Source organism: Lagenorhynchus albirostris, chromosome 18 (assembly GCF_949774975.1).
Source record: "Lagenorhynchus albirostris chromosome 18, mLagAlb1.1, whole genome shotgun sequence".
Classification (NCBI taxonomy): domain Eukaryota; kingdom Metazoa; phylum Chordata; class Mammalia; order Artiodactyla; family Delphinidae; genus Lagenorhynchus; species Lagenorhynchus albirostris.
Window position 1 is genome coordinate 8,203,640 of NC_083112.1, and position 21,911 is coordinate 8,225,550.

Below are 21,911 nucleotides of genomic sequence, written 5' to 3' on the forward strand. Positions count from 1 at the left end.
GCCACTTTCTCAAACAGGCATGGGAGCCAGATCTAACTGCTCATCCAGTCTAGGCTCCTGTCAACCAAGTGGGCTTAGCTCCTCTCACAACAGCAGCTTTTTCTCTGTTCACGTTCTGTGGAGATTCTCTCTTCAATAAACTGAATAGTTCAGTGAAAAAACATAGTAACAGTTCTTCTCTATCTTTGGAAAAGTAAATGTTGTGGGAAGCATATTTAGGATTTGCTCACAATAGAACATCTTTGACCCAAAGCTCAGAAAAGAAGGTCGTTTTTAATTCTTCAGATTTTGCTTAATCAGAGACTGGACATGAAAGGGCATACACACCAGAGATTTGAAATCATGAAGGGGTTAGGATAGGAGAGGCAGCGGAGTGGCAAGGATGCTAGATTTAGGGGTGAGCCAACCTGTGTTCAAGTCACAGCCCTGATCCTCTGAAGCCTTTGACCTTCAGCATACCAGAGAACCTCTCAGCCATAGCCAAACATAGGTGCAATTATTGAATTGCTAAGAATCACTTGTGATGATGGTAAAGAAATAGATTCTAGGACTCTAGCCCCCCCATAGATCTGACAAGTCTAGGGTGGGGTGTGGGACTCTGTACATTTAAGAAGCATTCTAGGTGGTCTGATGAATCTGCCCCATAGGTCACACCTCTGGAAGCACTGTTAATTGCACTTAGCACATCAAAATATGAGTAGGCTTTTTTTTCTGTAAGGGATGCTAATTCCTTGTTATACTCTTTGTGCATACCAGGATTGTTAATTGGATTCACTTGGATTATTTGACATGTTAATACTACCTGAAAAGTCTTATTTTTTCACTTTTGGGGGTTATAAGGACAAATTAAGTATTCAGCAAGGGAATAGCTGATCTAATGATCAATATACTGACTCAGTAGACAGTAAAATTCAAAAAAGTATAATTAATACACAGGTTTAGGTATAAAGTAGTCTTGTTGCTAAGTAACACTCCCTCCTTAAGAAATAAGAAATTAGTAAACCAACGACACAATGGTTTTGCTGAGTACACAAGAAATTAAAGATGTTACAAACAGATGGAGAGATATAGCATGTTCTTGGATTGGAAGAATCAACATTGTGAAAATGACTACTACCCAAAGCAATCTACAGATTCAATGCAATCCCTATCAAACTACCACTGGCATTTTTCACAGAACTAGAACAAAAAAATTCACAATTTGTATGGAAACACAAAAGACCCCGAATAGCCAAAGCAATCTTGAGAAAGAAAAATGGAGCTGGAGGAGTCAGACTCCCAGACTTCAGACTATATTACAAAGCTACCATAATCAAGACAGTATGGTACTGGCACAAAAACAAATATAAATCAATGGAACAGGATAGAAAGCCCAGAGATAAACCCACGCACATATGGTCACCTTGTTTTTGACAAAGGAGGCAAGAATATACAATGGAGAAAAGACAGCCTCTTCAGTAAGTGGTGCTGGGAAAACTGGACAGCTACATGTAAAAGAATGACATTAGAACAGTACCTAACACCATACACAAAAATAAACTCAAAATGGATTAAAGACCTAAATGTAAGGCCAGACACTATAAAACTCTTAGAGGAAAACATAGGTAGAACCCTCTATGACATAAATCACAACAAGATCCTTTTTGACCCTTTTTGACTAGAGAAATGGAAGTAAAAACAAAAATAGACAAATGGGACCTAATGAAACTTCAAAGCTTTTGCACAGCAAAGGAAAACAAACGACGAAAATACAGCCCTCAGAATGGGAGAAAATATTTGCAAATGAAGCAACTGACAAAGGATTAATCTCCAAAATTTACAAGCAGCTCATGCAGCCCAATATCAAAAAAACAAACAACCCAATCCCAAAATGGGCAGAAGACCTAAATAGACATTTCTCCAAAGAAGATATACAGATTGCCAACAAACACATGAAAGGATGCTCAACATCACTAATCATTAGAGAAATGCAAATCAAAACTACAATGAGGTATCACCTCACACCAGTCAGAATGGCCATCATCAAAAAGTCTAGAAACTGTTGGAGAGGGTGTGGAGAAAAGGGAACCTTCTTGCACTGTTGGTGGGAATGTAAATTGATACAGCCACTATGGAGAACAGGATGGAGGTTCCTTAAAAAACTAAAACTAGAACTACCATACGACCCAGCAATCCCACTACTGGGTATATACGCTGAGAAGACCATAATTTAAAAAGAGTCATGTACCACAATGTTCATTGCAGCTCTGTTTACAATAGCCAGGACACGGAATCAACCTAAGTGTCCATCGACAGATGAATGGATAAAGAAGATGTGGCACATATATACAATGTAATATTACTCAGCCATAAAAAGAAATGAAATTGAGTCATTTGTAGTGAGGTGGATGGACCTAGAATCTGTCATATAGAGTGAAGTAAGTCAGAAAGAGAAAAACAAATACCGTATGCTAACACATATATATGGAATCTAAAAAAAAAAAAAAATGGTTCTGATGAACCTAGGGGCAGGACAGGAATAAAGACGCAGATGTAGAGAATGGACTTGAGGACACAGGGAGTGGGAAGGGTATACTGGGACGAAGTGAGAGAGTGGCATGGACATATATACACTACCAAATGTAAAATAGATGGCTAGTGGGAAGCAGCCACATAGCACAGGGAGATCAGCTCGGTGCTTTGTGTCCACGTAGAGGAGTGAGGTAGGGAGGGTGGGAGGGAGACTCAAGAGGGAGGAGATATGGGGATATATGTATATGTATAGCTGATTCACTTTGTCATAAAGCAGAAACTAACACACCATTGTAAAGCAATTATACTCCAATAAAGATGTTAAAAAAAAAAAGTAAAGGAGAACTGCTCACTGGCTATGCTTGATCTGAAATCACTTTGAATGACTTTTCATTTTCAATATTATATAGTATACCATTGATAAATATACCACAATTTTTATCCACCTTATTTTTTTCAAGGACGTTTGTATTGTTTCCAGTTTGGGGCTCTTATAAGTAATGTTTCTGTGAATATTGCTGTCTGTCTGAGTCTCTTGGTGCACATGTGCATGCATTTCTTTTTTTTTTTGCGGTACACGGGCCTCTCACGGTTGTGGCCTCTCCCGTTGCGGAGCACAGGCTCCAGACGCGCAGGCTCAGCAGCCATGGCTCACGGGCCCAGCAGCTCCGCGGCATGTGGGATCTTCCCGGACCGGGCCACGAACCCGTGTCCCCTGCATCGGCAGGTGGACTCTCAACCACTGTACCACCAGGGAGGCCCAGCCTCTACATATTCTTAATGGTGACTTTGTTTTGTTTTTATTTTTGGGTTAACAGAAGTTCTGAATTTTAATATAGTCTAATTTAGCTATCTTTTATGATTAATGCTTTCATATTTTGTTTTTATTTCCCTTAAAATCCTACCCTAAAGTGATAAGTTTTTTCTCCTATATTATCTTCCAGAAACTCTATTGTTTCACCTTTAATCTTTAGATCCATAATCTACTTAGAGGTGACTAACTCCCACTACTGCTCTGCAGTGCCACTTGGTCCTAAATCAAATGTCCGTGTGTATCTGTATTTTTCTGAACTTTCTGAATTATTGTATCATTATCATAAGTCCTGATATACAGGTAAACAGTTCTCTCACCTTGTGTTCCTTCCTGTCCTTTATCGTCACCATATGCCTTGGAGAAACAGCTTATCCGTTTCTACACACACATACATAATATATACACGTACACTCCTGGATTTTTATTGGAATTGCTGTGAACCCATAAATCAATTTGAGAAAAGAATTAACTCCATTTATTTAGGTCTTTTTCTTTTTAATGTCAGCTTTTCAATTATATATATATAAGGCTGTTTTTTTAAAAAAATATTTATTTTTATTTATTTATTTTCTTTATTTTTTTGGCCGTGTCGGGTCTTAGTTGCGGCACATGGGATCTTCGTTGTGGCGCTTGGGCTTCACTCTAGTTGTGGCGTGCAGATGTGCTCTCTAGTCGTGGCACGTGGACTCCAGGGCACATAGGCTCTGTAGTTTGCGGCACACAGCTGTCTCATTGAGGCACGCGAGCTCAGTAGTTGTGGCACGCGGGCTTAGTTGCCCCGGTGGCATGTGGGATCTTAGTTCCCCGACCAGGGATCGAACCCGCATCCCCTGCATTGGAAGGCGGATTCTTTACCATTGGACCCCCAGGGAATTCCCCAGTTTGAGAGAATTAACTCCATTTATTTAGGTCTTTAATGTCTATCAGTAATTTTATATACTTTACATAAATGTCTTGCAGGCTTTTGTTCGATGTATTCCTAAATATGACACAGTTGATGCTATAGTAAAGGTATTTTTTAAACATTTCACTTTCTAATTGTTTGTACATGATATATAGAAATTAAATTGATTTTACAGAAACCTTGATAAACTCTCTAGCACTAATAATTTATTATTTTGGATTTTTTATATTCACACTCATATCATTCATGAATAATGACAGTTTTATTTCTCGCAACTTGTATATGATTGATTTGCTTGCCTTGCCTACATTTGCTAAGTCCTCCACGACAGCCTTGAAAAGATGTAGTAATGATGGACATCCATGCCCTGATCCCAACCTCAAACTAAATGTCTTCAGAAAGTTACCATTAAGTATATTATATGCTATGGGGTTTTATTATAGAATATTTAAATATTTTATATAGAATATTCTAAAAATAGAATGTTTTCTGTTTTTAGTTTGCATAGTTATTTTAAAGTCAGGATCAGATCGTTTCCTCTCTGGAGCCTCTGTTGTAAGCAAAGTTAAAGACAAGTGACAAACTGGGAGAAAATATTTGTGAGTTATAGAACAGAGGGCTAACTGCCCTGAAGAATTCTGGTCAACATTGCCAGATTTGGTTTTCTCACACATAGTTCCAGACACTGTGTTCCAGGCCACTGCTGTCAGGAATGAAAGTTTCACCAGTCCGTGAGCAAAAATAAGTTCGTTTTTTTGTAAAGCTAAATGTATTCCTTTCAAAGGATTGTCTTTTCTTCTGTGCATATATTCTCTCAAATTTTTAGCAATAAAATACCATTTTTCTTATAATCATTATTATAATGGTGGTAATTTAGGTTTTTTTAATGTTCTTGTTGGACAAACTAAAATACTAGAAACTCTTTGCAGGTCCCTCTAAATTCTCTAATTGATTTGATTCTGACCCAATGCATATCAGTGACATTCAGGATTTTGACAGACTCTTCCCAGAAGGAGGGGGGCATCCAGTAGGTGGACTCAGCGAATGAACTGGTTCACCTTTGCTTCACTGAGTAGCGCTGCTGCTCCTCTTGGAGATCCTGCCACCTGAGCTCCAGGTGAGAATGGACATTGTCTGCCTTGTTGAGGTTGCACGTAGTACGCACTCAGCTAAAATTTCCTAGATGTTAAATGAATGTTTCTTCCTGTGCTACAGTAATTGGCTCTTTAGAGTAAATGGCAGAGGCTCCCCTGCATCCGAACTGGATTAAACTCCATTAGGAGCAGTGCACGCTGGGAAATGGCCTCACTGGCCAGGTTCCTCTGGGCTCCCTGTGGGTGGTGGGACCTTCATCCCTGGCAGGGCTATGGAGAGAGTCTCAGCCAGAAAACCAGGCTGAGACGATAAAGGCTTTCTTCAGCTTCATGCAGGACAAGCACTGGCAGAGAATCAGAGAAAGCAGAGAGGGTCTTGATCACCTCCATCGATTCTCAAACTGAGCACCTGTAAGATCATTCTCACCGGTAGTTTCCCAGCAAGGAAGGGGTTTGTGGGCAGCAAAGTATGTCCTTAGGCAGCAGTCAGTTGGTTTCCAAAAGCTATCAAGGAGTCATTTTAGAATCCCTTTGCACAGATATGTCCAGAACATTGACCAGAAGAGAGACGAGAAAGACCATTATGGAGAAATGTTCTTTCATATGTTCAAACCTCTTCTCAGCTGTGTGTTTGACACAGGTCCCGTAGAAACTGCTGCAGAAACTACTGACACAGCTTGTATGTAGGCATCCTCCGTTTTTATAATCCCCGAGTTTCAGTAAAACTATCTCCACTTCCACAGATGGCAGGAGGAATAGACAGCATAATATGCTGTCTACAGATGGGTATTGATTCTTTTTCAGTATGCGCCAAATACAGTAAGGATTTTTTTTTTTTTTTTTTGCGGTACGCGGGCCTCTCACTGTTGTGGCCTCTCCCATTGCGGAGCACAGGCTCCGGACGCGCAGGCCCAGCGGCCATGGCTCACGGGCCCAGCTGCTCCGCGGCACGTGGGATCCTCCCAGACCGGGGCACGAACCCGTGTCCCCTGCATCAGCAGGCGGACTCCCAACCACTGTGCCACCAGGGAAGCCCAGCAGGGATTCTTAATCATTTTATAAATTGTATAATAACCGAACGATAAATACCTTGAAGACTAAAAAAATACTTTCTCATCAAAATAAAAACATTACCCTGCACCTATGGGAATTCTACATTTTTAAAGGGGCTATTCCTTCAACTCTTCTTTTATTCCTAAATCACCCATTAATTCATTTGTTCATTAAAAAAATTTTATTGAGCACCAAGTAAGTATGAGGCACTAGGTTAGACAACTGGGATTTAGGGTACAGAAGGCAAGGGGTAGGTAGGGAATAGATTCTATTTATTTATTTTCCTTCCACACAAAATTTATACCTTGAGTCATTTTCAGGCATGTTCCATTCTGGGGTGAAAATGTAGAATTTTGAGAAATACAGTTGGTAGGTGCCGTTTGTACATGGTCAGTCTTTCTCCTCCCCTTTCTTCACCCATACTTGCTAGGTGAAACCCATTTTTTCCCCAGGGAAAAGGAAATAATCTTGATCCTTCTTGTCTGTGACACTCGATTGTTTCTCCCCCTCGGAATGAGTCTGCATCTGTGAGGATGCACATTCAGTTGAGTCCAACCCTCAGAGAACTCAAGGATATCTTCATGATAAAACCCTATAACGGAAGGCAGTATTCCACCTTCAAAATATCTTACACAGCCTCAGTTTTCTGTTTCAAAATTGTCTTTAATCAAGTGCTTAATCACCTCTTCTAGATCGATAAAAAATATTATTAGGAAGTTGTAAGGACTTTTTTGTTGCTTAATCATTTACAACCCCCCTTCAGCTTTCAAAAGAGATTTGAGGCTGCTTAAAATAGAAAGCATATATGTCACATGGCTTTTAAAATAGAATAACATGAAGAAGTTGGAGAAACTTTACTATAGTCCTATTATTTCTTTCATAGAAGTCATATAAAAAGATCGTGCAATTCTAAGGCACAGCAACCTTCCATTAAAGTCCTAATTTTCACTTTGCATTGAAATTGCCTGTATGCCAACATTAACCAAGGGTCTACCGGGGGCCAAGCACTCTTCAGCACTTCACAAGCACTAACTTGTCTGGTTCCTGGGATATTATCATTACCCCTATTTTAAATATGAGAAAACTAAAGTTTAAAGAGGTTAAGCAGCTTGCTCGGAGTCACACAGCTTGGGAGTGGCAGAGAGAGTTATAATCTGGGTCTGATGGTCTCCAGAGGACTTCATTACTAATGAATATTTTAAAATAGTGGGTCCCATGCCATTAGTGGCCCGTGAGATCAACCTAGTGAGTTGTGATGCCTTTTCAACTGAATAAGATAGAATAGCAATGATCAGAGTTCATCCACTGTAGTAAAAGGTAAGTAATATTTCAAGAAATTTTGCTTTCTGTGTGTGTGTGTGTGTATGTGTGTGTGAGTTTGTCTGCCAGACTGTGATGTGATACCAAACTTATTTCTAACTGTGAGTTACTATTTTAAACAATTCTAAAGCTGCTACACTAAGAAATATTGACCCTTATTCATGTTCCAAACACAGGAGGACAGCTAGTTTTTATAAATCTGCCCTCTGTAGAAATTGTTATAAGAAAGAAGTTAAGAGATTTTAAAATCTATGACTCAGCATCCCTCTCCCTGTGTGAATAGGCTTAACAAGCCAAACCCCAGAGCCACACAGCAGAGAGTTTTCCTAAAATAGTCAGACCTGACTGGTCTTATGCCCAGTTGCTCATACTAAATCATTCATCGACCACGGCAGCAGAAGCAGAGAAAATGGTTCTTGCTTTTGTAAAAACAAATCCAGTGGGTAGAAAAGAATCTGAGGGCCACACTCGCCACTCAGGGCAGGGCTAGTGGATGCAGCAGCAGCAGCTCCCATGGGAGGACGGACACTGCTTCATCCGCCTGTGCCCAGGAAAGGGCCAGATGCTGCTCTTTTATGTGTTTGCTGGGTCTTGAGGGTCACCACGACTAAAGGACTAAAGCTCAAAAAATCAAATAATCTACTCATCCTCTCTAACAATATCACTAAAAGCTTGACGATGCACCGTAACTCAGACATAGCTTCAGTGCCTGTAGCAAACCCCTGCCCTCTTACAAACGGCATGATTCGTTACACAAGGAAGGCCAGCAGCCTTCACCGACTTCAGGAGAGCCTGGTGATCCGTCTGGTGCGAGAACACCTCCGTGCAAGGCAGCATTTGCTTGGAGCGCCCAGACCTCGCCAGGGTGTTTTCCCAAGAACCAGAGTAGAAGTGCCTTCATATTCTCAGCCTTCATTCCTCATCTTTACATGGAGATAATAATACCAGCAACACAAAGTTGCCGTTGGGATTAAGTGAAATAATTAGGAAACGCCCGGCACACAGTAGAAGATGCTCCACGAAGGTTGGTTCTCTAGTTCTCTGCAGTATTAAAAAGCCCCATACCCCCAGCCCAAGAAAATCCCTGGACATGACGCCAACCTTCAGTGGTGCGGTTAGGAAAAGTTTGCCAACAGCCCTTGTTCCCTTCAATTAGTCATGATGAGTAGACCACTACACTACTCTCTGCCTGAGTCTGCATTCTCCTTAAATCTGTTTCTGTGAAGTTTCATCTTGCGCTCCTTCCCCCCCACACACACTCACATTTTATACCCTTGACTCATTTATTTTGCAGCTGGGAGTTTGTACCTCTTAATCTCCCTCGCCTATTTCTGTCCAACCCATACTCCCTTAAAAAAAAAAAAAATAACATGACTTGCAAATTTTTACTAAAGTATTTACAAAAAAACCACATCTCTTTATTTTCTGGAAAGTACTCTTTCAAAATTAAAAGTGTCTCTTGCATCTAAAATTCTGGAATTTCTTTGGTCATCCTATCCACAGTTATGGTAACTTTGTAAATGTTAATTATATTTCCTTCCTGTGCTTTCTCATTCAACCCAGCAGTTGTTCAACTCTCATTCATTTTCTCGTACATTCCCAGCACAAGAAGACTATTTTTAATTCACCCTCATAGAGGACTTATGCTCCTTGAAGTGCAGGTTCCTGATTACCCCTAGCAAGATGGTTAAAAATGGGCCTCTGGGGTCAGAGGGTTGATCAAATCTACCTGTGTGATTTTGCATTCAACTTCCCTAACCCTGAAATAGGAAGGATACTATCACCCACACATAGGCTTGTTGAAGGAATAACTGAGATTAACCACTGTGCAAACTACCTGGCACACAATAAGCCCGATGAGTGTTAGATGTTATTACGCAGTATTATCTCTCCTTGTTCCAATGCGGTTCTGGATTTCACTGTCATGCACACTTAAACTCTCCTTTTGCATGTGTATTTTCATTATGTCACCTCAAATCTTCCTTATAAAGGATGAATAAGTAAATAAATCCACCTATGTGGTCCTGTTAGCTCATAGTTTTACCTTTTGGTTTCCAGGAGTGGAAACCAAAATTAAACAGGTCTTTAATTTCATACAAAAGTAGGACAATTGCTTTGGTTTTGTTTACCGTTGCCTTCCTGAAGCAAATTCAAAATGAGCCTTGATTCCACTCTTGGTATAGCTGGTGTTTGGTATGATTGTGATTATTTTAAATGTTAAAATTATAACATTATATTTTTTTCAGAGAAACTGTACACTAAGAATAACACCAGACAAACTCAACTCATAGCATTTTGTGAAAATTAAATGGAATAACACAAAAAGAGTTTGGCCATGTTAACAAGTTCTCATTACGTAAGACTTCTGTCCCCTCTTTCTCATAGATTTTGCACTGACCGAAGGAAGTACAATCACTCCTTTGTGCCCAAAAGGGTACTTTCCCTGTGGGAACCTGACCCAGTGCTTACCCCGTGCTTTCCACTGTGACGGCGTGGACGACTGCGGGAACGGAGCTGATGAGGAGAACTGTGGTGAGTCCTGGGCTCAGCTCCATACGGACGCCACCCCTTGTGAACCGCCCAAAACTGTGGGTGGATCAGATGCTAATGGTGATGAAAAAGGGGAAAAGGGGATTCGGTACTCTATAGGGAATCCTATTGTGACACAACTGATTGCTTCCCAATGGATTTGTGATAATTACCAGAATTTTCATATATTGAGTTGCTTAAATCAGAAGTACAGTATTACAAAAAGTTGTATTTGATGAAAAAATAAAATTATTTAAAGTTCTACTTGGATACCCATATGTTAATTTTAAATGGCTTACTATGACCACTTCCCTATGGCTTGGTAATTTGGTTCAGCTTCAGGAATATCCTTGAAGTGCAAATGGGCCTGCCTAGAGAATTAAGTTATTCAGTAGACCTATATCCAGTGCCCCTTGTGAGCTCTCCAAGTCACCAGGACTCAGCAGGCTCAAGGGAGCCTCAAAAGCCTGCCCTTATGCAGTTCACAGGGACCGTGTGAAGAAGCAGGACAGTAAACTTGTACGTAAACAAATTAAATAATTTCAGAGAGCGATAAGTGCCATGAAGTATACAGAACAGGATAACGGGATAGAAAGTGAGTTGGGGGAAAGGGTACTTTAAAGATATAGCCAGAAAAACCCTCTCTGAGATGATGACATTTGAATTGAGAATGAAATGAAAAGAAGAAAGAAACCGTGAAATATTCTGGCGAAGTTCCAGGCAAAGGAGACAGCAAATGCAAAGGCCCTGAGGCTGAATGAAACAAGACAATGTGTTTGTGGGAAGGAAAAGCCCGATTGGCTTGGGCGGAGTGAACAAGGATAAAGAAGAGGTAACAGGGGTCAGATCACGAAAGGTCTTATAGGCCATTTTAGGTCTGTATATCAGGACTGTACATGTCATCTAATCTAACCCGTGTATTTTTCTCTCGAAGAAACTGAAGCCAAGAGAGGTTGACATGTCTAGTTAGTCACAGAGTATACGCTAGAACCCAGGTCTCCTGAATCTGAATGAATCCTGTGTGATTTATACCACACAGAACTGCCACGCCTTGGCACTGCCCAGCTAGCAATCAGAGGCGACGGCAAAGTCCAGGAATGCCAGTGTGCAATGCCAGTAGAATCTGCTCTCCTGCCCCAGCACCGCTGCCTTCACCACCTGTGAATCACTCCTACTCAGCCTGTAGGGTGCAGTTTAGGTGTCCCCTCCTGCCCTGAGAAGCTTGGCTTTCCCAGCCATGCCTCCCCACCCTGAAGCTCCACCCCAGGTCTAGGACAAGCACCCATTCTCTCTGGGTGTACCCGGACGACTGTACTGAGGACTGCCTTGTCTTCACACTGTACTTCTCTCACTAGACATAAACTCCTTGAGGAGAGTTCTCATTTGTTTTGGTGTCACCAGATCCTAGGACAGTAGAGTACGATCAGTGCTCGTGATGGGGCAGCTCTCTGGATGCCAACGGCAAGTCACTCAAATTCTTGGCCTTTCCTCTTCAGTGGAAATCTTAGACCGTGCATGTTAGCTGCCTCATGAGGGTGTTAGGAACACAAATTAAATAATTCATGTAAAGACATCAAATAGAATAATTTTAAAAACCACTGAGGTTATCAGCAAGAAATAAAAATAAACTAAAATTTTCAGAGATCAAAGGGACCTGCGGGCAGTTATTTAAATTTACTTTTCTGTTTGTATGAACTTCAGTATCATACATCATACTGTGTGTTTAATCACTTTAAGAGCTTATGCTAAAGTAATGATGCTTCAAAAATCAAGCCTTCTTTTTTAAAAGAATACAATTTTACTGCAGAAAACAGAAAACTTGGCAAATAAGCAGATTATATCATCTGACAAGTTGAGAAAATATTTTTCTCATCAGGACTAGACAGACTTTATTAAAAGGAACTTGGTTTTTTCCTTATTAAAAAGGTCAGGTGCCATAAACTTTGTCAGAACTCATTACATATATCAAGTATGTATCTGCATACACGTATGCATATGACAAAATAAAATTCAGATTATATTTTCTTCTGAGGACCTCAAAATTAAGATCAAACATTTAAAATGTCAGCATTAGAAACAGGTGATATTTTTCAAGATGGATACACGTATGGAAAATAATCATCTATTTTCATTATATATTTTATGATACACACATTTAAATTATTTGTAATTGCAGAAAAAGACTCCAGATGTTTGCCTACCTTTCCCTCCCTTGTTATCTTTCTATTACTTAAACAAATTTTTAAAATTGATTTCATGATCAAATTTTTATACTTTTGTTTTGTAATTTGATATTTTACTTCTAGAATAACTGACACATGTTCATCGCCGTGTGTTTCACAGGAGACACTAGTGGATGGGCGACTCTGTTTGGCACAGTCCATGGAGATGCTAATAATGTGGCATTAACACAGGAGTGCTGTAAGTGGTATTGGTTTGAAGGCTCAACCTCAGCTTTGCGAGCAACATTATTTATGGGGCATGGATTTATATGGGTAGTGTGATAAATTCCCTTTAGAATTTCAATTTCAGTTCAGTGTATTTCAGTGGTCTGTTATCTGCTCTTGGGACTGAAAAGATAGAAAGAAGAAAACAACATGCTCCATTCATGCTCATTCTGTGTATTAGCCTGTGAGTGCAAGAATACATAGGTACTGAATACTTGTGACAAATAATAAAGATCTTACTCCCTTTGCTTACTTTCTTTAATAAAGATATTAAGCACCAACTACTTTCCAGGACCTATGTTAGGCACTGAGAGTGCAAGGATGACTAAGGTCCTCAAATACCTCACACTGTTGCAGGAAAGACAGACCCTTATAGAAGCAGGAATGGTACAATATTTGTGCGAAACTGAAGGAAGGATGTTTGCACAAGGGAATGTGGAAGCCCTTTGGGAGAAATGATGGCTGTGCCAGGGATGGGGAGAAATCCACAGACAAGGTGACATTGAGATGGGCTTGGAAGTCCTTGGATGGAGGGAAGGGGAAGAGGTGACAGGATGAGCAGGGTAGTACGATCTGCACAACAGTGGGGTCAGTCAGAGCCTGCTTCACATTCATTCTAGTACCTGCGTTGGAAGGGTGGAGCCAGGCCACAAAGGGTTTGGGGTGCACTCTTTGGAGTCCAGCCTCTATCCCAGAGATAGAATTATATCTCTCTATATACACAGATTGTATTATATGTTAATATATTATTATATTACATATAATATGTATATACGTAGATATAATTATGTAGGTGTATGTACAATTACAAGCATACATTAGTATGTATACATAATATATGTATATGAAGTCCATATATTAAATACAACACTAGTATATTATGCACTTTATAATACCTGGTTATAATTACCACTTATTATGTACTTTATACATTATATTATATTATATTATATATATATTATATATATTATATATATAATAATATATAATATAATATAATATATAATATTATATATATTATATATAATATTATATATATATATTATATATATATTATATATAATATATATATTATATATATTATATTATATTATATAATATATATTATATATAATAATATATAATATAATATATAATATATATTATATATATATTATATTATGTATTATACACAAATATATCATACATAAAATTAGAAATTGAAAAGAGTAAACTAAAAAGCTTAAAAATAAATATAACTGAAAATTCTAATATTTTCTTCCGGAACCACAATGGGTCATCTTGCACACATGCCATTGTGGAGATCACTGCTGTATACAGGGTGTAACCACCAAAGTTGTGAGCTTATTTCCATTTAGTGAAGAGGAAGATGAAGTGATAAGAAGTGTATGTGAAAGTGATTCTTCTACCAGAATTTTAAAGAATGGATTAGAACAGTGTTCTCACCCTGAGACAATTCTGCCCCTGGAGAACATTTGGCAATGTCTGGAGACATTCTGGGTTGTCACAGCTGGAGAGGGGTGGGTGACTGCTGGCATCTAGCGGATGCAGGCCAAAGGTGCTGCTGAACCTTCTACAGTGCACAGGACAGCTCCTCACGACAGAGAATGACCCTGATCTGACCCCAATGTCAACTTTGCCGAGGTTGAGGAGAAAGCTTGGTGAAAGAGACACTACTGAACATTATGTTTCTTGCAATGCTCCAGACTAATACTAAGAACCTGAGCCCAGAAATACCTCTGGGAAGAGTGAGGTAGAGAGAGCTTCAAGAGGCACTTCAGAAGAAGAATCCAGAGGTTGGGGTTTGACTGACCTGCAGGTGAGGGAGTTACACTCACATTTGTGGTTTAGTCAACTGGCTCAGCTTGGAGTACGTGAAATTCTCTTACTGGTAAATAAGAGCTTCCAGTCCTAGGCTTTCAATCTAATAACGTAACCGCTATTTTCAATATCAGTTAAACATTGAAGTGAACAATCGAGTTATCTTTAGGAAGTTGAGGTGATTAGCATAAGCCTATGAACTCCACAGAATATTTTCTAAACACTTATACACTAGAATGCATCTTCTGGATTAGGGAGGCGCTCAATAAAAGTGTGTTGGATTTACTAAAATTTGGTGAAATTGATTTTAAAGATAAAGTTTGAATAAAAGTGATCTAAAAGAAGCAGAGCAATTAGAACTTAGATTTAAATAAATATAAACATTTGAAAAGAACTCTCACTTCTTTTAGCTCCTTCAAAAAAAATACCCACAGGATCAGAGGCAACATCAAATGCTCCGTTAATATCATCCCCCAGCTCTCTGTCTCTGTCTCTGTCTCTGTCTCTGTCTCTCTCTCTCTCTCTCTCACACACACACACACACACACACACACACACACACACACACGAGTCATTGTTCTGTGGACCAACTTGGCCTGGTTTCTCCATAGATTTCTCATATGCCATTATTTTAACAATTAACATAATTAATAACTACATAATATATAAATAAAAGAATTATGTGATAGTGTTTCTATATTATTAATATATTATGATAAATCTTACTGATTATGGTAATATGCCATTGCATGAATAATTATGTGAGTTCCTTCAAGGTAAATCCTAAAGTGTTTTTCTTCCTTCTGAATGCTTCAGCTAGATGGATCTTTGGTCCTTTTCTGCTTTACAGTTTCTCTACAGCTTTTACCTACCACGTTAACTTCATAGTAATGAAAAGCTAAGAGCCAGAACGATAGGGTGTCTGGGTTGGTTGATTTCACTAAGGCACAGTGAGGGCCACTGCCCAGCCTGCATTCCACTCTTGTTGCCGCTGTAAGAGAAGTTTGAAAGGGGGAAAATAATTGAGTTTGATTTTAACCAACAAGCATTTACTGAGCAACCTCTTTGTGCCATTCAATTAAATGGAATTGACTCAGTTACACCCATTAAAGATTTACTCAATCATACTCATGTTTTTCATTGAGAAGAACTTAATCTTGTTCACCATATGCTTTTATGCTATTTAAACATCCCTGTGGTTTCTTTCTAATCCCTTGTTAAATGCCTCTGAAATGACCACTGGAAGCTAGAACTGAGATGAATACCACATGAGTCTATATTTGTTTTTGGTTTTGTTTTTCATACTTTATTTATTTATTTATTTTTGGCTGCATTGGGTCTTCACTGCTGTGCACGGGCTTTCTCTAGTTGTGGCGAGCAGGGGCTACTCTGTTGCAGTGCACGGGCTTCTCATTGCGGTGGCTTCTTTTGTTGCGGAGCACGGGCTCTAGGCACGCGGGCTTCAGTAGGTGCAGCACGCAGGCTCACTAGTTGTGGCTTCTGGGCTCTAACGCGCAGGCTCAGTAGTTGTGGTGCACAGGCTTAGTTGCTCTGCAGCATGTGGGATCTTCCCAGACCAGGGCTCGAACCTGTGTCCCCTGCGTTGGCAGGCAGATTCTTAACCACTGCGCCACCAGGGAAGTCCCAAGTCTATATTTGACTAGGAGAAAATTCTTGTTTGCTTTTATTATGGACCAGAATAAGTTCATTTAACAAGATGTGAATGTTATACATTCAGTGGAAAAAGAACAATGCCAGTTACTAGAAATAAAGTCATAATTAAAGAGGGGTTTTTTTCCTATTGAATCGTTACTCTTTTTGCCCCCTAGTTTTAAATCAGTACCCACAACGCTGTGACTGCAAAGGAACTGAGTTGGAATGTATAAATGCTGGCTTGAAGTCTGTGCCAACCGTTTCCAGCAATGTGACATTACTGTGAGTAAAATTCAAATCTTGATATTTGCTCTTGAAGTCACATGAAAACCGTGTCGTCTAATCTAACTTCTCTTTGTTCTGTTTTATGCTACTTATGTATTAGCAAAATCATAGAAAGTCCCTTTAAAACCACCAGCCATCAGAGAACTCTGCACACTCTTCTCCAGGGAAAAAATGTTTTCAACATTGTATGTGTTTAAAACAGGTTATCGTTTAGCTCACAAACGTCTGTGGCCTGGAGTTATTTTCAATTTCCAATTCATGTATTATTACTAATATGCCAGTACTATATAAGTAAAAATAAAAATTTGAAAAAAAAGAAAGGTACTCACTTATTCTATCTCATTTTAAATAGTGGTAATTTGTCCAGGACTTTAAGTTATAGAAGATCCACGAAGCTAGCTGTGACATAATTGTGCAGGTTTTTCTGAACTCTGCATAGAAGTTTTGAGAGCCTCAGGAATTTGCCTGCGGACATATCATAATTTGGGCATGCATGAGTTGGTTAGGATTTTTGTTGTGTTTTGTTAAATTATCTAGAGAAGAAAAAGTTAAATCACCATAGATGTTCCAGTCTATTATATTGCACTAACTGGCTAACCTTGTCAGATATTTGCAAACTGTTTTCATTTTGCTTTATGGACTTTTCGTTCTCACGTGAAGGTTCTTATTTATTATGGGCATTTTCAAACGTGTGTGACGTAGTAATGGAGCATCATCAAATATTCTCAAGCATGCAGCTTCTAGGGAAGAGTTTGGTTGGTCATAAAATCCATAATAACATTTTCTTTCCATGTTATTTAAGGTCTCTTAAGAAAAACAGTATTCACAGTCTTTCAGATAAAGTTTTCATCAAATACACAGAACTTAAAAAGATGTAAGTAGCTATTAATAGTGTTTTTTATGGGAAAATCTATGGGATGTTTTGTTTAAGATGTTTTTAATCTAAGAGTAAAATTAAGTATAAGGTTGATTACCTTTATCATTAAAGTTATTTTTCTAAATGTAATTAAGATTAGACAATAAAGCATTGAAAAGTATGCTTTCTTTCCATTTCATGATTTAAAATAACAACTGGTTTTACTTAAACCTTCTGTAAAGAGTTAAACTGGATTGAGCATCTCAGTAAGAAAATACATAGTTCCACGGTTTTACTTCAGATCATTTGGAAAATGACATTGCCGATTCAGAGGCACTAGATGCACTTTTTAACCTGGAAAAGTGTTAGCATAGACAAGAACCATCATTTAAAACAAACAATGATAGGATATGCACTGTCTCCCAGGACAAAAAGAGCAAAAACTCGATCTTGGTGAAATCGGTGACATTAGCATATCTGAGGAAAGAAAATAACAAATAGGACAAGGTCAGCCATGAGAAACAAAGTGTCAGGATGCTTCCAGCATCATCAAAAAAAGAAAACCAGGATCTGAGAGATACAATCCCTAGAGATAGTCTCTGTTGGGGGGCAGGGACGGATTGTGCATCTCCACCATAACTCCCATGAACTTTACTGTGACACTGTTCATATCAAGATGGAGAATCTCTTTGCTTTGATTCCCTCATCAATCAAGGTTGCTCATCAATCAACCTTATGATGACTAATTAACTTCCTAAATTATTCATACTAAAGTATCTGGGAGGTTACCTTGGATGGGGAATAATAACATTCTCATTAGTGGAATGGAATACATCCTATTTAAATAAAGCAATTAGGGAATTCCCTGGCAGTCCACTGGTTAGGGTTTCACACTTCCACTGCAGGGGGCATGGGTTCGATCCCTGGTCGGGGAACTGAAATCCCACATGCTGCACGGCGTGGCCAATAAATAAATAGATAGGTAGATAGATAAATAAATAAATAAAGCAATTAAATATTCAACCTCTTGAGAGTTTGTTTACTCTGTGTCAGTCCCTCTGAGCCTGAGTCACTCTGGGATAATGGAGAGGTCAACTTTCTGCGCTTGCCAAGGTGATCATTAGACTAGATTAGAAAATTAGCAAGACAATGTTGTAAGGCCCCTAAGTAGTACCATCATCTTACAATTTTGCCCTTTAACATTCAGAATAGAAGGGAAAGTTTCTAGAAATGTGATATATATTAAAATCCAGGATAAAAAATACTCTGATCCTTTGCTGATACTGGACAAACACATTTGGTTTGAAATGCCATCAACAGTTCTGTGCTGCTCACGAATTTAGGTACAGACTCCCTGATACAAGAAAGGAGGTCCCTGAAGGAAGCCCATTAGCGAGGAAGAATCTTGTGTGAACATAGAGAATCATGCCTGTGTTTGATTGTAGCCTCCGTGATTCAGTGAGCTCCTTCTTCTCCATCCTGGAGAATGTGGTCCTGTTGTTATTGTCCCCTGGAGTAGCTATGCATTGGCTCTGGGGTTCCAGATTCCTCTAGAGAAGAAATCTTAACTATACTGCTTCTGGTCTTACTGGAAATGCTTAGAATCACAGCCTGTTCATTTCTACAAATCAGTATTGCCCTTGCACTCCCTGAATAATGCTGAAGGGAAGAAAACTAAAATAGCCTAGCAGAAAGGAAGGAAAAATATTCATGTTTTAGAGTAGCTGTTTAAAACTATTATCTAGAGTCATAGAAGTCTTATGAATTCCTAATTAAGTCTTCTCATTATTTACAAGGTAACTAAAGTCTGCAACAGTTAAATGACTTACCTAAGATCTACAACTAACTAGTAGAAGAGCTAGAATTTATAACCCATATCTTCTGATGCCCAGTGCAGTGTTTATTCTACAATAACCAGAAACCTAGAGATGGAAAGAAATTGCTCTAGCATCTAACTGAATCTTCTACCAACACATACTCTTCTGTCCCACGCAGGACTCCCTTCTATATCTTTTGCCCCCGAATTTGGGGAAAGCTGACTTCTGGGGAGGCAGAGGTATCACTAGAAGGTTAAGCAAGGAGATTTAAAATTAGACTTCACAGGCCAAGTCCTTCCACTGATTCATAGCTTTGTTCTGTGTCAATACTTCTCTCTCGGTATCTGGTAGCCCACTGAAGGGAAGAACGTGGAAGCACTAGTGATAATACAGTCCCCAATTTTCCCTAGTGAAAAAAAGCAGAGATTTTTTTCCCACCAGATTGCCCAGATCAGCTGGCAATTTCTCCAGTTAAATGTTGAATTTCTCCTAAGCCTGAGAAAACTTAGGTACCACATCATAACCTGAGTATCACTCAGCAGGGGTTCTCTTAATGCAAGCTGTTATTTGATGCTTTCGAGGCAGTTTGATTCTCCCAGAGACTCAGAGAGAAAAAAATTATAAGACTCTTATCAATAAATGTTCACCAAGTGTCTCTTAATGCAAGGCACATCAAGGGGGATTGAACTCAATTTCTTACATCCATCTATCACTTTTTAAAGTTGGCAAAGACTTCCAACATTTGGAATTCTCGTTTGGGCTTTGACCCTCAAGGTCTGTGCAGTAGGGCAGACAGCGTCAGGTTCCTTTCAGGAATGAGGAAACTATCCTTGGAGAAGAAAGGTTGTTTGAACAAAGTCAGCCAGCTGACAAGTATTAGAACTTGGCTTCAAAGCCAGACCTCTGACTGTAGTCCTCTGGAAGTCCACCCACATGGGCCAATCTCAGAATATTGTTACCATCGATGAAAGTGTCCAGAAAACAAACTTTGGTTTCAAAATAACCGAAGTTCTTTATAAACATTATTCAAATATCCTAAAGCAGTTCATAAGCCCAGCAACTCTTCTTTAAACCTCCTTCCCCTCCCCCATCCCCTTTTCATACCACTCAGCTCCTCCCGTCACTCTCTGGAACCCGCAGAAAAATCTCCCCCGTGTCAGGCAAGCCCTTGTCCTGTCCTGTCCCTTTTCTTCCTGATCCTGCATTACAACAGTCCAAACAACCAACGTAGCAAAACACAAACTGTCCGCAGGAAGAGGTGCCAGGGGAAGGAGGAAACTAGATGGACAACCCCAGAACTCCTGGTAGAGACAGCAGGAGGGTAAAAGCTGGCCAAGCCCACATGTTCGTTCATTCTTTCAACAAATATTTATTGATACCTATGAGGTGTCAAGGATATAGCGGTAAACAACACATATGAAAAGCCCTCTCCTCAAGGAGCTCAACTTCCAATGGAGAAAGATAAAAATGCGTAGTGTGTTAGATAGCGATTATGGGGGAAAAAAATAAACCAGGAGGGGAATTAGGAGGTGCTGAGGGAAAGGAATTTCAAACGATATGCAGATAAACTGTCCTGTCACATAACTCTACTACTGCCCAAAACATCTGAAAAGCTCCCCGTGATTCTGAGGTTACCCCAGGAGACTGATCAGAACACACCCAATAAGTCTTCTATGTAACTCCTCTGATATTCAAAGATGGCCATTATCACCACGCACCCACCACAGGTTTCTCCCCATGCAGACTCGAATCCTTAACTTCTTCCCCAAAGGGCCTGGTTTCTAATCTGTTTGTCACTCTGTATATGGTCACCTACATATTCCTTACGTGTAGTATCTACAATAAATGTAATATTATCACTTGTATGACACATACAAGGGCAGAACAGGGGGAAGCTAGCAACCCTTCCTTTCTAAACTCCTTATGCCCTAAGGTTACATTTGTTCTTTTTGTGGCTACTTCATACTCTTAACTCCTAGTGATTGTGTCTCTGAAATCCCTCATCCTGTACCACATGCATAACTGACAAGTGACGGCTTCTCCATCCTGTACGTGTGCGCTTCTCCATCCTGTACGTGTGTGCTTAGCACCTGAGAGCTAGTCGTGGCACTTCAGATTTATCCCTGTTCAGTTTCACCCTGTTATGTTCAGCCTTTCTTACCAGACGGGGAAGATCTTTTAGGCTCATCCAACAGATTCACTCTTCATCCCAGCACTCTGTTATCTGAAAATAAGATGAGCCGTCTTTACCTAAGTCATGGAGCAGAATATTGAGCAGGACAGTGCCAATATTCTTTATTTTGTCTATAAAAGCATCATAAAACCACTTAATCAATGCCTGGTAGACATATAAGCAAAGTTGACCACACATTTTTATCTGATCAGTCTTTGAATGAAGAAAATCAAGTTGGTCTGACGTGCCCTGTTTTTCGTGAACTGCCCTGTTCCTGTTCTCTCTGAGGTGCTCACGAAGCAGCATCACAATATCCTGTCCTACGACCTCGCCCAGAACCAACTTCAAGCTCATCCAACAATAGCTTGTGAAATCTACTTACCTTTTGGAAAATCAAAACGGCATTTGCCACCTTTAATTTTCCAGCCGCTCTTCCTTTTTCCAGATTCCATTGATCACAACTGAGTATACGCATTTTCAGTGTTTCTCAGTTTCTAGGAGAAATTGTCCAAACCAGAGGCTTTAACTCATTTTGATTAACTTATTCTACCATTTTGGGCTTTCACTGCCACAATGCTCTATCCTATTTATTCACTTCAGTCCTGAGATCACCTTCGTTGACCAAGAAGACAAG

The 21,911-nt window shown here is 39.5% G+C and overlaps 1 protein-coding gene across 1 annotated transcript in view; it reads left to right on the forward strand.

Annotated features, from left to right (window-relative positions):
* The first annotated feature begins 8,374 nt into the window (after positions 1-8,374).
* RXFP2 (relaxin family peptide receptor 2) overlaps positions 8,375-21,911 on the forward strand; it is a 48,333-nt gene continuing 34,796 nt past the window's right edge. The window contains 5 exon segments of the mRNA XM_060129544.1: positions 8,375-8,561; positions 10,082-10,228; positions 12,569-12,646; positions 16,323-16,428; positions 17,234-17,305. Coding sequence (XP_059985527.1) covers positions 8,375-8,561; positions 10,082-10,228; positions 12,569-12,646; positions 16,323-16,428; positions 17,234-17,305 — 590 coding nt within the window.